The sequence below is a fragment of the Bufo bufo genome, chromosome 2 (assembly GCF_905171765.1).
Source record: "Bufo bufo chromosome 2, aBufBuf1.1, whole genome shotgun sequence".
Taxonomy (NCBI): Eukaryota; Metazoa; Chordata; class Amphibia; order Anura; family Bufonidae; genus Bufo; species Bufo bufo.
In genome coordinates, this window is record NC_053390.1 from 448,927,499 (window position 1) to 448,946,192 (window position 18,694).

General features: G+C 46.6%; 1 protein-coding gene across 1 annotated transcript; it reads right to left on the bottom strand.

Moving 5' to 3' along the window:
- Positions 1–958: 958 nt before the first annotated feature.
- NDUFS7 (NADH:ubiquinone oxidoreductase core subunit S7) lies at positions 959–16,908 on the bottom strand. The gene is made up of 8 exons (XM_040417545.1): positions 16,804–16,908; positions 16,618–16,654; positions 16,474–16,542; positions 13,687–13,804; positions 11,993–12,172; positions 11,196–11,242; positions 10,576–10,664; positions 959–1,230 (listed from the first exon to the last, which is right to left on the bottom strand). Exons 1-8 carry the CDS (start codon positions 16,817–16,819, stop codon positions 1,133–1,135), a joined length of 654 nt encoding a protein of 217 aa, XP_040273479.1. The 5' UTR covers positions 16,820–16,908; the 3' UTR covers positions 959–1,132.
- Between the last annotated feature and the right edge of the window lie 1,786 nt (positions 16,909–18,694).

An 18,694-nucleotide genomic window follows, 5' to 3' on the forward strand; every position in this document is an offset into this window, starting at 1 on the left:
GCAGCTAGGGGCTCATTATTTACATATTATAAAAGATCTACACATCAAATGTAGAATAGCTAGCCCACAGTTGGTGCTCTTCCTGCCTTATGCTGAATCCTGATTGTAATGATATTCCTAAAGGCTGCAACAGAACTACATAAGATGTAGGGAAATGAAGGCATAAACCACATTCTGAAGGGTACTACTCCTGCAGGAAATAAAGAATGAAAGTGTCCCACACAAGCAGGGCAAAGTACGAATTGGGAGTTGTCCGGACACCATAAAATGATCTGCATGTTCTAACTAGAATACTCAGTAGATGTCTAGTTCAAGGGTTTTATTGTAAAGAGCCTAGATAAAAGGTGAGGCACAAACTCTGAAATGATATGATTATTCTAAACCTTCAGTAAAAAGCATACATGATGCTAACATCAGCGACATGTCTAGATCTGGAAGTTTTCCCAAACTGGACATTGGTATGCCCCTATGGTCACCGCTTTATGCACCCAAAGAATGATGGGGTAACCTGAAGAACACTACAGTCAGCATCCCTAGATGAAAATGTTTTATACCAGGGATCAATCCCATACAGCTTAGCTGGAGGGTTCGGCCGGCGTTCATCTAATGGAATGACTGGACATGTTGCATTTCGACCTGCACAATCCTTTGTTCAAATGTATACCCCCCTTTGAGAAGATATCTACATTCAGCAGAGGCATAGATGATAGATACGTAAATATGAGTATATCTATCGTCCCACAACTATGCCATGTTCATTGAAAATTGCATGCTTGTTCCAGTCACATGCAAAAAACTGTGGACGTACTAAGGATTTTAAAATCTGTCCAAATCTTTCAACCATGGTTTTTCCACTACGGCCAGGTGTCCTTTTTCCCACCTATTATCACACTACGGCCTGGGAGCTGGCCCAGATGTACTGTGAAGTGTGTCCCAGAGTGAAATAACACCACCATCATAAGGTTACAGTCCTCTTTAATGTTCTTTAAAGCACAGGTTGGAAGATAAGCCAGTCATACAGAGGCAAAATCTGGTCATATATCGACAAGATCAGATTGACAGCAGCAAATCCGTGTTTGCACAAAGAGGCCAGACTGTGCATTTCTACGTATAAATAACTAACACAACACGCTTATTTCCGATACCAGGTCCGGATCTTCTTTTCTCTCTTGATCTTCTTTTGCAGCTGCAGGATACCGTATAAGAGAGCTTCAGCAGTAGGAGGGCAGCCTGGAAATACCCCAAGTAAAAGGAAGTTAACGTCAAACATTTGGAAGTGGAAACTGTTCAATATACAACTAGATTACAGAACATGGCTGATACCTCTAGCTACAGCTGCAAGAAAAAGTATGTGAACCCTTTGAAATGATAAGGATTTCTGCACAAATTGGTCATAAAATGTGATCTGATCTTCATCTAAGTCACAACAATAGACAATCACAGTCTGCTTAAACTAATAACACACAAAGAATTAAATGTTACCATGTTTTTATTGAACACACCATGTGAACAGTCACAGTGCAAGTGGAAAAAGTATGTGAACCCTTGGATATAATAACTGGTTGAACCTCCTTTGGCAGCAATAACTTCAACCAAACGTTTCCTGTAGTTGCAGATCAGACGTGCACAACGGTCAGGAGTAATTCTTGACCATTCCTCTTTACAGAACTGTTTCAGTTCAGCAATATTCTTGGGATGTCTGGTGTGAATCGCTTTCTTGAGGTCATGCCACAGCATCTCAATCGGGTTGAGGTCAGGACTCTGACTGGGCCACTCCAGAAGGCGTATTTTCTTCTGTTTAAGCCATTCTGTTGTTGATTTACTTCTATGCTTTGGGTCGTTGTCCTGTTGCAACACCCATCTTCTGTTGAGCTTCAGCTGGTGGACAGATGGCCTTAAGTTCTCCTGCTAAATGTCTTGAAAAACTTGGGAATTCATTTTTCCTTCGATGATAGCAATCCGTCCAGGCCCTGACACAGCAAAGCAGCCCCAAACCATGATGCCCACACCACCATACTTCACAGTTGGGATGAGGTTTTGATGTTGGTGTGCTGTGCCTCTTTCTCTCCACACATAGTGTTGTGTGTTTCTTCCAAACAACTCAACTTTGGTTTCATCTGTCCACAGAATATTTTGCCATTACTGCTGTGGAACATCCAGGTGCTCTTGTGCAAACTGTAAACGTGCAGCAATGTTTTTTTGGACAGCAGTGGCTTCCTCTGTGGTATCCTCCCATGAAATCCATTCTTGTTTAGTGTTTTACATATCGTAGATTCACTAACAGGGATGTTAGCATATGCCAGAGACTTTTGTAAGTCTTTAGCTGACACTCTAGGATTCTTCTTCACCTCATTGAGCAGTCTGCGCTGTGCTTTTGCAGTTATATTTACAGGACGGCCACTCCTAGGGAGAGTAGCAGCAGTGCTGAACTTTCTCTATTTATAGATAATTTGTCTTACCGTGGACTGATGAACAGCAAGGCTTTTGGAGATACTTTTATAACCCTTTTCAGTTTTATGCAAGTCAACAATTCTTAATCGTAGGTCTTCTGAGAGCTCTTTTGTGCAAGGCATCATTCACATCAGGCAATGCTTCTTGTGAAAAGCAAACCCAGAACTGGTGTATGTTTTTTATAGGGCAGGGCAGCTGTAACCAACACCTCCAATCTCATCTCATTGACTGGACTCCAGTTGGCTGACACCTCACTCCAATTAGCTCTTGGAGATGTCATTAGTCTAGGGGTTCACATACTTTTTCCACCTGCACAGTGAATGTTTACATGATGTGTTCAATAAAAACATGGTAACATTTAATTCTGTGTGTGTTATTAGTTTAAGCAGACTGTGTTTGTCTATTGTTGTGACTTAGATGAAGATCAGATCACATTTTATGACCAATTTGTGCAGAAATCCATATCATTCCAAAGGGTTCACATACTTTTTCTTGCAACTGTATATTGAGGATAGACAAGAGGCCTTCAGAGTGCAGCACTCCAAAAGATGGACATTCACCTGGAGAAGAAAAAGCTCAGTCTCCAGAGGTGACCAGGATTCTTCACCACAAGAACTGTGAATCTGTGTAATAGTCTACCTCTGGACGTGGTCAAAGCAGGCACAGTGATTGCTTCACAAAAAGCTTAGATGAATTCTTAGAATGAAATGGCATTAACAAGTACAGTGCATGTTGCCTCTATAGAGGGACTCTGTAACCTCCCTGCGACTTCCCTATCAAATAGTTGGCAAAGACACATAGCTGTGGTTCACCTGATTAAAACAGTTTGTTTTAGTTGACCAAGGCTGTGTTCCCGAGTTAGTGCTTTTTCTTAATATGTAAATGTGGCCAATGGTGCAGTGGGGGTGTCACTATTGCTCTTGTTGCACCCATTTCTGTGGTCAGCCCCTCCCTCACTGCTCTGCCTGGCCCTGTCAATCAAAGCAGCCTGGCAGGCGCTGAAATGAAGAGAGTTTGGGTGCAACAAGAGCAATAGTGACACCCCTATTGCACCAATGGCCACATTTACATATTAGGAAAAGTATTGTAACTTGGGTACAGAGCCTCAGATCAACAACAGAAAAACTGCATTTTAATCATGTGAACCACAGCTATGTGTCTATGCAAAGTGTTTCATAGAGAGGTTACTGGTGTTAGATTCTCTTTCAAGATGGCGCCCGCTAAGAAGCTGAGTGGGCACCATAGACCCCAGGTACCTACTATTTTACTCAGCAGACACCCTGGGATAAAGTCGGTTATCGACGATAATTCCGATCACGGCCTTTTAACCACTCAGATGCCAATGTTAGGCTACTTTCACACTGCCGTTTCTGGGTCCGTCTGTGAGATCTGTTTCAAGGCTCTCACAAGCGGCCCAAAACGGATCAGTTCAGCCCCAATGCATTCTGAATGGATAAGTATCCGTTCAGAATGCATCAGTTTGCCTCCGTTCAGCCTCCATTCCGTTCTGGAGGCGGACACCAAAACGCAGCGTTTGGATGTCTGTCTGACGAAACTGAGCAAACGGATCCGTCCTGACTTACAATGTAAGTCAATGGGAACGGATCCATTTGTACTGACACAATATGGTGCAATTGAAAACGTATCCGCCTCCCATTGACTTTCAATGTAAGTCAAAACGGATCCGTTTGCATTATCATGAACAAAAAAAAAAAAAAAAAATCTTTTTTTGTTCATGGTAATGCAAACAGATCCGTTCTGAACGGATACAAGCGTTTGCATTATAGGTGCGGATCCGTCTGTGCAGATACCAGACGGATCCGCACCTAAACGCAGGTGTGAAAGTAGCCTTAATTGCACCCATGAAATCTGAGAGGTCTCGCTCCCGAGGCCCGAATGATCAGGGGAGCTGTTCTTTGCTGTGGCAGCCTCCATAGACTGCAATGGTAATTAATTACAGTCTACGAGAGAAGCGATCTGACAATTCCATGTTGAAGTCCCCTAGGGAAACTTACAAAGAATAAAATAAAAAAATGATAATTTAAAATTACTCCCCTATCCATATATTAAAGAGCTGCTGTCAGCATGATCAGGCATATTGCCTTGTATTGTTGATCATGTTGATTAAAACGATACCTTAATTACCTTTGTGCGTAGTAGCGTTCCCAAGATATCAGCATTTTTATTATGTTAACTAGCAGAAGGACCCGGCTTCGCACGGGTATATGTCATCCATTTCATTTAATGTTTGTGTGTGTGTCATTAAAAGATATCGACAGTATCCCCCATAACAGTGACATCCACAGCGCCCTCCCCCTTTAAAGCTGACATACAGCAGTGAAGAAAAATACCTGGGTTGTTATGGAAACCTGGTGTAAAACTGTGTGTATGTGGAGACTAAGAGCCTGCGAGCTTCTATTGGCTGATAAGGGTCATGTGACCAGGCTTCTATTGGCTAATGCATTTTTTGGGAATATCTCACGCAGGGATGTCCTTTTGAACGGCTCACTCTCAGACAGCAGCACTGTGCTGTCCGAGTGTGACCTACAGGGAGAAAGTCACCGTCCCTACCAACCCTGAAGCTGACAGAAGTTGATTTTTACCTTCATTTCTCTATCCCTGTCGGCTGTGTGAGGGGCGTGGCCTAACCGGATCAGGGCGTGGCTTTTAAGAAAAATGGCTGGGTTGTTATGGAAACCTAGTGTAAAACTGTGTGTATGTGGAGACTAAGGACCTGCAAGCTTCTATTGGCTGATAAGGGACAGGTGACCGTGTGTATGGCAGTTGGGATATGAAGAGAAAGACCTGCAGGCTACTATTGGCAAATGTAGGTCATGTTATGTGCCATATTTGAATTTTTTAGGAATATCTCAGGAACAGCACGTGCTAGAGAGCTGTGACCCCCATAAGATTTATTTCCAGGTAGCAAGGGATGTGTATACCAAGTTTCGTTGAAATCGATGGTTGCGTTTATTGATAGGATAGCATCTTGCAGTTGATGGAGATTTGAGGGATGCACATCCAGGGCACGAAGCTCCCGTTCCACCACATCCCAAAGATGCTCTATTGGGTTGAGATCTGGTGACTGTGCGGGCCATTTTAGTACAGTGAACTCATTGTCATGTTCAAGAAACAAATTTGAAATGATTCGAGCTTTGTGACATGGTGCATTATCCTGCTGGAAGTAGCCATCAGAGGATGGATACATGTTCTCATTCTGTTTACGCCAAATTCGGACTCTACCATTTGAATGTCTCAACAGAAATCGAGACTCATCAGACCAGGCAACATTTTTCCAGTCTTCAACAGTCCAATTTTGGTGAGCTCGTGCAAATTGTAGCCTCTTTTTCCTATTTGTAGTGGAGATGAGTGATACCCGGTGGGGTCTTCTGCTGTTGTAGCCCATCCGCCTCAAGGTTGTGCGTGTTGTGGCTTCACAAATGCTTTGCTGCATACCTCGGTTGTAACGAGTGGTTATTTCAGTCAACGTTGCTCTTCTATCAGCTTGAATCAGTCGGCCCATTCTCCTCTGACCTCTAGCATCCACAAGGCATTTTTGCCCACAGGACTGCCGCATACTGGATGTTTTTCCCTTTTCACACCATTCTTTGTAAACCCTAGAAATGGTTGTGCGTGAAAATCCCAGTAACTGAGCAGATTGTGAAATACTCAGACCGGCCCGTCTGGCACCAACAACCATGCCACGCTCCAAATTGCTTAAATCACCTTTCTTTCCCATTCTGACATTCAGTTTGGAGTTCAGGAGATTGTCTTGACCAGGACCACATCCCTAAATGCATTGAAGCAACTGCCATGTGATTGGTTGACTAGATAATTGCATTAATGAGAAATAGAACAGGTGTTCCTAATAATTCTTTAGGTGAGTGTATATAGATAGATTAGCTCTTTCGAGCACCAATGAGGAGCCAGAAGGCTTGGAGCACTGTGCTATTCTAAGATCCATCTCCTCTGTGCATGACCGCTTCCCCTTTGATTATCATGGCTAGACATGTCATCCAGCCCTGTATTCAGACACCCCCAATATCATTATTGCCGAATGAGTCATTGTATCATTAATGCCGAATGAGTCATTGTACCAGTGTGTGCTTAGGATGACATGCGAGTCCTGGCACTCATTGTTGACAGCAGAGCACCAGGACAAGGGAGAAAAGGCTGTATGGGCAGGGGACAATGCCCCCAATACCTCCAGCAGTTGAGCTTGTCCGCTCTCAGTGAAGCCACCTGTGCCTCCACTTCCGGGTGGACTGACTTGTCGGCTTGATTGAGAGTGGAAGAGCTGAGCTTGATCATTTGATCATTTTTTTAATAAAGTAAGGCTAGTTTCACACTAGCAGCAGGCTGTTCCAGCATGGCAGCGCATGCCGAGAGGCAGCCGGACTAAAAGTGCTGCCTAACTGGTAAATATGTTTTTTATTATCTCTATCTATATCTATATCTATATATATCTATATCTATAAAAAAAACACAAATAATGCAGCAGCACAGTCAGACACGGTGTACCGGGTTCAAAATCCCCACAGAGGTCGGCTCTTCCTCCACGAAATATATCAAACGAATGATGAGGCAGCACTTCCAGTATAAAGTGAACGGGTGAGGACCCCAAACTTTATTCAAGCGACGTTTCGGCCTGCTCAATGAGGCCTTTCTCAAGCTACATGTAGCTTGAGAAAGGCCTCATTGAGCAGGCCGAAACGTCGCTTGAATAAAGTTTGGGGTCCTCACCCGTTCACTTTATACTGGAAGTGCTGCCTCATCATTCGTTTGATTATTTATATATATATATATATATATATATATATATATATATATATATACACACATATATATATATATATATATATATATATATAAATAAAGAACGTATATATGTATGACTATATGTATGTAAGTATATATGTATTTATGTATGTATGTTCCTCGATCATTCAAAAACGCAACCATCGATTTCAACTAAACTTGGTATACAGGAAAGAAATCTTGTGGGGGTCAGATATTCCCAAAAAATGCAAATATGGCACATCACATGACCTACATTAGCCAAAAGAAGCCTGCAGGTCTTTCTCTTCATATCCCAACTGTCATACACACGATCACATGTCCCTTATCAGCCAATAGAAGCTTGCAGGTCCTTAGTCTCCACATACACACAGTTTTACACCAGGTTTCCATAACAAACCAGCCTTTTTTCTTCACTGCTGGAGATCAGCTTTAAAGGGGAAAGGTGCTGTGGATGACCCTGTTAAGGGAGCGGAGTGCTGTGGAGGTCACAGTTCAGGGGGCAGGTAGGGTGGCCATTCAGGCCACCCTCAAAAGACGGACTTAAAATCCACGCCCCCGATCTGGTTAGGCCACGCCGCCGATCCGGGTAGGCCACGCTCCTCCCACTCTGCAGCTGACAGGGATTGAAAAAAAAAATGAAGGTAAAAATCAACTTCTGTCAGCTTCAGGGGTGGGAGAGACTGTGACTTTCTCCCTGCAGCTCAAGCTCAGACAGCACAGTGCTGCTGTCTGAGAGTGAGCTGTTCAAAAGGACATCCCTGCGTGAGATGTTCCCAAAAAATGTATTAGGCAATAGAAGTCTGGTCACATGACCCATATCAGCCAATAGAAGCTTGCAGGCCCTTACTCTCCAGATACACACAGTTTTACACCAGGTTTCCATAACAACCCAGCCATTTGAATTCACTGCTGTAGGTGAGCTTCAAAGGCAACCCGTCACCTGGAAAACACATATTAAACCAACCACAGTACCTTAAAGTATCCCCCAGTGTGTTGCTAATCATGATTTTCTTTCCTCATTCTGTCTCCTCATATTTGTTAAAATCGCAGTTTTAATGTCTGTTGGCGCCTTCTCCAAGTCAGGCTTGAGGTCAAGGGGGCACGATAACCCCGCCCCTTACCCCTCCTCTCTACATTGTGATGGACATCTTGCCGTGATGCCGGGAGCACGCTCTTCTCGTGCATGAGTCGTGCGCTGCCTGTTACAACGCAATCCCGGATCCCTCACTCACCGCCCTCATTTTGCAGACTGCACATGTGCCGTTCAGTTCCATCGTGCTCGTGCCCGGCCGTCGCTTCTAGTCTTTAGCAGAAGCGCGATTACTGGCTTCGGGCGCTGGATAACGCAAGCCAGTGATCACGCTCACGCTAAAGACGAGAAGCGACGGCCGTGCGCGACCGCGATGGAACTGAATGGCGCATGCGCAGTCTGCAAAATGAAGGCGGTGAGTGAAGGAGCTGGAAATGCGCTGTAACAGGCAGTGCACGGCGCAAGCGCGAGAAGAGCGCGGTCCCGGCAAGATGTCCATCTCAATGTAGAGAGGAGGGTTAAGGGGCGGGCTTATCGTGCCTTGAAGCAAGGAGGCCGCTGCCCCCTTGACTTCAAGCCTGACTTGAAGAAGGCGCCAACAGACATTAAGGCTAGGTCTACACGACGACATTTGTCGCGCGACATTTTGTTGCATTAATGTCGCGCGACAATTTTTATAATGGAAGTCTATGGTGTCGCACTGCAACATGCAACATACTGCGACGCAACAGTCGCAGAAAATCCATCGAGATGGATTTTTCTGTGACTGTTGCATCGCAGTCGCAGCATGTCGCATGTTGCAGCATGGATTTTTCTGCGACTGTTGCGTCGCAGTCGCAGCATGTCGCATGTTGCAGTGCGACACCATAGACTGCCATTATAAAAATTGTTGCGCGACATTGGTGCGACAAATGTTGCGCCCTATTTGTCACGCGACTTATTGTCGCGCGACAAATGTCGTCGTGTAGACCTAGCCTAAAACTGTGATTTTAACAAATATGAGGAGACAGAATGAGGAAAGAAAATCATAATTAGCAACACACTGGGGGATACTTTAAGGTACTGTGGTTGGTTTAATATGTGTTTTCCAGGTAACAAGTTCCCTTTAAAGGGGCAGGGTACTGTAGATGTCACTGTTATAGTGGATACTGTCGATATATTTTCATGACATACACAAACATTAAATGAAATCGATGAAATATACCCATGCGAAGCCGGGTCCTTCTGCTAGTTATATATACACAACGAGTGATATTTAAAAGGTTTATCCAACATTTTACCTGATTAGTGGGGGTCCGACACCCAGGACCCCCACTGATTAGCTGTCTGAGAAGGCACTGGCGCTTCTGTGAGCACTGCAGCCTTCTTGCAGCTTACCAAGAGCAGCGGTGTACATTGTAAAGCATCTGTGCTTGGTATCACACTCAGCCCCATTCACTTCAATGGGGCTGAGCTACGCCTAGGCCATGTGACTGATGAAGGTGTGGTAACTGGCCTAGGAAAACTTGTCAGAAATCTGCGGCACTCACAGCAGCGGTGCTTTCTCACACAGCTGATCGGTGGGGGTCCTGGGTGTCGGACTCCCACCGATCAGATGCTGAGGATAGGTCATTAATAGTAAAATGTCGGAAAACCTCTCTAATGGTGGGACAACCCATTTAACATCCACACAGCACAGTCTATGGGCACGTTACACATACACAGAGGCTTGCTCTAAGTATACAGCACATACACAGACTGAGCCATGTCAATATATTTGTAAATAAACATTGCACATAATATACAGGTGCTAATATACTTAAAGGTGTTGTCCATGTTTGGGGGCCTGTCAGCTAATGACCTCCCACATCACTTAAGCTGCAGAGGCAAGCATATGTACCTGCTCCCTGGTTCTGGCTCCTTCAGTCACTCGCCGCTATTTTCTGATCCGTCACATGTGCCGTTGCATGCCCCCATGCAGCACATCAATAGGTCACATAATGCACATGGACACATCACAGTTGCAGCCAGTCATTAACTGCAGTGGGACACATGGCCCCATCAAACTGGATGTTGAGGAGAAAAAGCAGAGCGATCTAGCATAGGACCAAAGAAGCGAGAATACTGTGGCAGGGAGCAGGTAAGTATGCTTTGGTTCACAGGCCCGGGAAGTGGGGGAAGGTGTCTGGCCGAAACTCCATTTAAGTAAATGCACAGAATAAAACAGTGTAGTAACCCTTTATTCAGCAACAGAACTTCCAGGCAAAACATAACTTGAAGATATAATTGAGAATAGCCAATTTTAAGTCAGTTACCTGGAACATAGATATCAACGGGAACAATTCTGTCACAGCCTCGCACTACGGAATATGAGTAATGGTAGTAGCCTCCTCCATTAGCACAGCTGTAGGACAAACAGATTAAGCAGTGTGAAAATTACAACTCTATTTACAGGAGAATGGATATATCAGCTGGCATCGCCATGCCGGGAAAAATATGTTCTTATGGTAAAAACACACACAATGGCCTAAGTGCAGTTGTAGGGTAAATCCACATGGGTCAGACTTGCTGTGGATTATCTTCACAGCAAATCAGCAAGACAAATCTACGATCTGCACTGAATCCTACCGGTTTTCCACTGTGGATGAATCCTACCTCATGCATTTGCTGCTGACCATGCTGAGGATTTTAAAAGAAGTCAACTTCTGCATGGAAAATCTGTGCAGCAAGTGAGTGAGATTTGCCTGATACTGTAATCCACTGCAGATTTTACCTGCATGCAAGAAACATGCAAGCTGCTTCAGCTCCAGGCTGACATCGCTCTAGGTTTTCTTTTCGGCCCACATCATGGGTCAGCACAGCTCTGCAGTTGATGCATCACCGCTGTATTACCCTGCACAAGTCTAATGTTCTTTTAAGCAAATAATCAGTGTACCTGCCCATGGAGACTACATAACGTGGCTCTGGCATCTGATCATAAACCTGTGAATGATAGAATAAACGTGTTAGTGGCATTATTACACTTCTTGACGAGATCAGGGATTGCCCGTCCGCACTGACTAAACTTGAAAACATGCCTTCGGGCAATAAAATACTTCATTCTGACCCAGTGTAAAAAGTTACTATGCAAAAGTACAGTATAGATTAGGGTACTTTCACACTTGCGTTATTCTTTTCCGGCATAGAGTTCCGTCCTAGGGGCTCAATACCGGAAAATAACTGATCAGTGTTATCCGAATGCATTCTGAATGGAGAGTATTCCGTTCAGGATGCATCAGGATGTCTTCAGTTCAGTCTTTATGACTTTTCAGGACAGAGATAATACCGCAGTATGCTACGGTTTTATCTCCGTCCAAAATTCCAGAACACTTGCCGGAATGCCGGATGCAGCATTTTTTCTCATTGAAATGCATTAATGCCGGATCTTGCCTAAAGTGTTGCGGCAAAATGGATCCGGTATTGCGGTCAGCGCATGCTCAGACCGCAAAAAATGTAAATAAGTAAATGACAGATCCGTTTTTCTGGATGACACCGGAGAGACGGATCCGGCATTTCAATGCATTTGTCAGATGGATCAGGATCCTGATCCGTCTGACAAATGCCATCAGTTTGCATACGTTTTGACGGAACTGCCTGCCAGAATCCTCTGCTGTAAGTGTGAAAGTAGCCTTATTCTGACACATGGCCCACACTATTTACTAGTAGAAAAAAATCTGAAAAACAGATACTTGCCTTTCTTAGGGCAGGTGCCATCTTATTGGTGAGAGTCCCAGCCACAATCATGACATCTGCCTGCCTAGGGCTAGCACGGAAAACAACACCAAACCGATCCATGTCGTAGCGTGGGGCAGCCATGTGCATCATCTCCACGGCACAACATGCCAGCCCAAAGGTCATGGGCCACAGGGAGCTCTGTAGGTATAATATAGGGAAATGACGACATGGTACTTCAGTACAAAAAACGATACTCAGCCCCCCTGCAAAGATGCTAAGTGCACCTGCCATGTGAAATATCTATATGATGCCCAAGTTAAAAGGGACTGAAGTACTGAGGACTTATCCCTCAGGACAGACCAGTTTGGCAGGGGTCCAACAACCAGCACGGAAACGACACAGCTCCATCCACTTTGAAGTGGCCGTGCCCCATTTCTGCATTCACGTAAATTAAAGTGAGCTGACAGCCCACAGGACTGGAGATCAGGGAGCTGCGAGTAGCTTCAGCAATACTTGGTCTGGATGGATGTGTAGTGTAGGAGGACAACTCCGGAAAGACTGTCATCCCCTCGTCTTGAACAGCCCAGCCATCTACTACAGCAGGATGAAGGAAACAGCCCACAGGACTGGAGATCAGGGAGCTGCGAGTAGCTTCAGCAATACTTGGTCTGGATGGATGTGTAGTGTAGGAGGACAACTCCGGAAAGACTGTCATCCCCTCCTCTTGAACAGCCCAGCCATCTACTACAGCAGGATGAAGGAAACAGCTCACAGGACTGGAGATCAGGGAGCTGCGAGTAGCTTCAGCAATACTTGGTCTGGATGGATGTGTAGTGTAGGAGGACAACTCCGGAAAGACTGTCATCCCCTCCTCTTGAACAGCCCAGCCATCTACTACAGCAGGATGAAGGAAACAGCCCACAGGACTGGAGATCAGGGAGCTGCGAGTAGCTTCAGCAATACTTGGTCTGGGTGGATGTGTAGTGTAGGAGGACAACTACGGAAAGACTGTCATCCCTTCCTCTTGAACAGCCCAGCCATCTACTACAGCAGGATGAAGGAAACCGCCCACAGGACTGGAGATCAGGGAGCTGCGAGTAGCTTCAGCAATACTTGGTCTGGGTGGATGTGTAGTGTAGGAGGACAACTACGGAAAGACTGTCATCCCCTCCTCTTGAACAGCCCAGCCATCTACTACAGCAGGATGAAGGAAACCGCCCACAGGACTGGAGATCAGGGAGCTGCGAGTAGCTTCAGCAATACTTGGTCTGGGTGGATGTGTAGTGTAGGAGGACAACTACGGAAAGACTGTCATCCCTTCCTCTTGAACAGCCCAGCCATCTACTACAGCAGGATGAAGGAAACCGCCCACAGGACTGGAGATCAGGGAGCTGCGAGTAGCTTCAGCAATACTTGGTCTGGGTGGATGTGTAGTGTAGGAGGACAACTACGGAAAGACTGTCATCCCTTCCTCTTGAACAGCCCAGCCATCTAATACAGCAGGATGAAGGAAACAGCTCACAGAACCCTAGAATTCCAGTCTGGGAAATAGGGGCTTTTGTAGAACTCAATATACAGTTACAGACCACTACTTTCAGTGGGAGATGCATGACAGTGAATAGCCCATTTAAAGAAACTTTCCACACGTGACCAGCTACTCTAAATTCTGCAGTGTCGTTCTAGTAAATGCTTGTACAATACAAAAAACGTACCCTTCTTGCCCAGTTCATCAGGTCATCGAGCTTTGTGACGACAAACTCGCCCTTGCTGCTCACTGTTAATGGCTGTGCTGCACTGACAGCGCTGCTCTTCTGTCTGACCGGCAAAGCACTGAAACAAGAGAATTTATCACGTGTGACTACTGCACTGGAGGGGTATGAGGCACTGCCACTGCCCATTAGAGAGCCATTCAGCGGGTGATTTTAAGAAATGTAATGACAATTCCGTTTTTGATATGGAGCTCTACGTACCAAAATTTATGGTGAAAACGAGCCTGGCTACCTGGTGGCAGCATAAACTCATTCTGATCCTGAGAACCAGGCAGTGCTGGCATAGGGCATCCAGGTAATATACAGGAGATACTCCCACCACTTCTTTACGACACATGTGAACCCCTTCTGTGACTTCAGGCATGTGACTGCACAAACCCACCCTACAAGCCAGAGCCACTCTGGCAGACCTGGCATGCCCATGCCATACATTAATGACCTTTCACATGAAATATGAAATAGCAGATTGTTGGGTGGAGAGAAGCAGGACCAGCGGCTAACAGCTGACTGTCTTGCAGAGTTCTTTTTGAAAAGTGGTTGTCTTCATGATGCAGCCCTTTAAGGGAATCTGTCAGCTCTACACAAATATAACATCTGGAGAATATGCAACAGAACTCACATGTACAGATCTCAACACACTGCAAGTTAAAGGGAACCTGTCAGGGTGAACACGGTGTCCAAGCTGCGATAGCGGTCAGTCACTGATAGGGCTGCCTCCTGGACTTCATAGCCCAGAATGAGTGGAAATTTAAATGTATAAATTACAAGTTTTTCTGAATCTTTTCTCATAAAACTATGTATCAATCTGCTCCTTCCTCCTCTATAATATATATAGTCCATATATACAGGTGTATAGTGAATACCCCGTGCTTCTTATACATGGGATGGACAGGATAGATGTGCAGTGTACAGTGGAATGGACACATATCCCATATATACAGGTGTATAGTGAATACCCCGTGCTTCTTATACTTGGGATGAACAGGACAGATGTGTAGTGTACAGTGGAATGGACACATATCCCATATATACAGGTGTATAGTGAATACCCCGTGCTTCTCATACATGGGATGGACAGGACAGATGTGCAGTGTACAGTGGAATGGACACATATCCCATATATACAGGTGTATAGTGAATACCCCGTGCTTCTCATACAAGGGATGGACAGGACAGATGTGCAGTGTACAGTGGAATGGACACATATTCCATATATACAGGTGTATAGTGAATACCCCGTGCTTCTCATACATGGGATAGACAGGACAGATGTGCAGTGTACAGTGGAATGGACACATAGTCCATATATACAGGTGCATAGTGAATACCCCGTGCTTCTCATACAAGGGATGAACAGGACAGATGTGCAGTGTACAGTGGAATGGACACATATCCCATATATACAGGTGTCTAGTGAATACCCCATGCTTCTTATACATGGGATGGTCAGGACAGATGTGCAGTGTACAGTGGAATGGACACATATTCCATATATACAGGTGTATAGTGAATACCCCGTGCTTCTCATACATGGGATGGACAGGAAAGATGTGCAGTGTACAGTGGAATGGACACATATTCCATATATATATATATATATATATAGGTGTATGGTGAATACCCCGTGCTTCTCATACATGGGATGGACAGGACAGATGTGTAGTGTACACTGGAATGGACACATATCCCATATATACAGGTGCATAGTGAATACCCCGTGCTTCTTATACATGGGATGGACAGGACAGATGTGCAGTGTACAGTGGAATGGACACATATTCCATATATATATATAGGTGTATAGTGAATACCCCGTGCTTCTCATACATGGGATGAACAGGACAGATGTGCAGTGTACAGTGGAATGGACACATATTCCATATATACAGGTGTATAGTGAATACCCCGTGCTTCTCATACATGGGATGGACAGGACAGATGTGTAGTGTACAGTGGAATGGACACATATCCCATATATACAGGTGTATAGTGAATACCCCGTGCTTCTCATACATGGGATAGACAGGACAGATGTGCAGTGTACAGTGGAATGGACACATATTCCATATATACAGGTGTATAGTGAATACCCCGTGCTTCTCATACATGGGATGGACAGGACAGATGTGTAGTGTACAGTGGAATGGACACATATCCCATATATACAGGTGTATAGTGAATACCCCGTGCTTCTCATACATGGGATGAACAGGACAGATGTGCAGTGTACAGTGGAATGGACACATATTCCATATATACAGGTGTATAGTGAATACCCCGTGCTTCTCATACATGGGATGGACAGGACAGATGTGCAGTGTACAGTGGAATGGACACATATTCCATATATATATATATATATATAGGTGTATAGTGAATACCCCGTGCTTCTCATACATGGGATGGACAGGACAGATGTGCAGTGTACAGTGGAATGGACACATATTCCATATATACAGGTGTATAGTGAATACCCCGTGCTTCTTATACATGGGATGGACAGGACAGATGTGCAGTGTACAGTGGAATGGACACATATTCCATATATACAGGTGTATAGTGAATACCCCGTGCTTCTCATACATGGGATGGACAGGACAGATGTGCAGTGTACAGTGGAATGGACACATATTCCATATACACAGGTGTATAGTGAATACCCCGTGCTTCTTATTCTGCTTTGAGTACATGCTGCCATACTGGAGCTCTTTGTAGCTGAATGGTCATTACCTGATGGCATTGTCACCGTCTGTGGCCGCCTGCCAGACACGAGTGTGGAGGGCTGCAACGGGCAGAGGTCTGCAGGCAGAGGGAGAACATTAGTGATGTGGAGAAGACACTGCACTGAGATGTACGAGCATGGCCATCACTTACCGAGCAGTCTGCAGCCAGAGCCGAGACAGCCTGGGAACTGCAGGGAAACAGAACATGATAAGTACGGTACAGCCCGAGCTAGCCTATTATACAGGGTGACTACGGGAGCGCTCAGATGTCTGGGCAATTACAGCCTCATCAATGTCCTTGGTGACAACAACTTCGTGTTTTCGGTGACCCTCTCACCTGTCAGCGCGGCCATCTTTGCTTAGTTCGCCCCCTGGACGCTTCCGGCGAACACTTGAGTGCGGTCCGTGCAGAAAGTCATTCCCCGGAGTACAAGGCTGATGTTATCGGGTTCCGGAAGTCATGGGTTGTAGTGAAGCTGCAGTTACATAAACTACATCGCAGCCTGCTGACTTCAGTCTGCTTGCCACTTATCTGCAGTGTGGTGTTGGACTTAAACCCTGACCACTGGGGAAGGCAATATGCCCTTTTACAGCCCGTACTCTGTTTTATAGCATATACACCCTTTACTAGACTTATACTTTTAGATCCGGAGGGGGGACACCTGGAGCAGTGTGGAACTGGGACACCAGGGGGAGGGGGTCCTGGAGCAGAAACACCAAGTGTGGAGCTGGGACACGAGGGGTATGGTGACCTAGAGCAGAAGTACCAAGTGTGGGAGTATCTGAATCAGAGGCATTACAGGGTGAGGGGGACTGGAGTAGAGGCACTAAAGGGTGAGGGGGTACCTGGAGCAGAGGCACTAGAGGGGTGGGGGACTGGAGCAGAGGCACTAGAGGGGTGGGGGAATGGAGCAGAGGCACTAGAGGGGTGGGGGAATGGAGCAGAGGCACTAAAGGGTGAGGGGGTACCTGGAGCAGAGGCACTAGAGGGGTGGGGGACTGGAGCAGAGGCACTAGAGGGGTGGTGTGGACTGGAGCAAAGGCACTAAAGGGTGAGGGGGTACCTGGAGCAGAGGCATTACAGGGTCAGGGGGTACCTTGAGCAGAGGCACTAGAGGGGTGGGGACTGGAGCAGAGGCACTAGAGGGGTGGGGACTGGAGCAGAGGCACTACAGGGTGAGGGGGTACCTGGAGCAGAGGCACTAGAGGGGTGGGGGACTGGAGCAGAGGCACTAGAGGGGTGGTGTGGACTGGAGCAAAGGCACTAAAGGGTGGGGGGGTTCCTGGAGCAGAGGCATTACAGGGTCAGGGGGTACCTTGAGCAGAGGCACTAGAGGGGTGGGGACTGGAGCAGAGGCACTAGAGGGGTGGGGACTGGAGCAGAGGCACTACAGGGTGAGGGGGACTGGAGTAGAGGCACTAAAGGGTGAGGGGGTACCTGGAGCAGAGGCACTAGAGGGGTGGGGGACTGGAGCAGAGGCACTAGAGGGGTGGGGGAATGGAGCAGAGGCACTAGAGGGGTGGGGGAATGGAGCAGAGGCACTAAAGGGTGAGGGGGTACCTGGAGCAGAGGCACTAGAGGGGTGGGGGACTGGAGCAGAGGCACTAGAGGGGTGGTGTGGACTGGAGCAAAGGCACTAAAGGGTGAGGGGGTACCTGGAGCAGAGGCATTACAGGGTCAGGGGGGTACCTTGAGCAGAGGCACTAGAGGGGTGGGGACTGGAGCAGAGGCACTAGAGGGGTGGGGACTGGAGCAGAGGCACTAAAGGGTGAGGGGGTACCTGGAGCAGAGGCACTAGAGGGGTGGGGGACTGGAGCAGAGGCACAAGAAGAGTGGGGGACTGGAGCAGAGGCACTAAAGGGTGAGGGGGTACCTGGAGCAGAGGCACTAGAGGGGTGGTGTGGACTGGAGCAAAGGCACTAAAGGGTGAGGGGGTACCTGGAGCAGAGGCATTACAGGGTCAGGGGGTACCTTGAGCAGAGGCACTAGAGGGGTGGGGACTGGAGCAGAGGCACTACAGGGTGAGGGGGTACCTGGAGCAGAGGCACTAGAGGGGTGGGGGAATGGAGCATAGGCACAAGAGGGGAGGGGGAATGGAGCAGAGGCACTAGAGGGGAGGGGGACTGGAGCAGAGGCACTAAAGGGTGAGGGGGTACCTGGAGAAGAGGCACTAGAGGGGTGGGGGAATGGAGCAGAGGCACTAGCGGGGTGGGGGACTGGTGCAGAG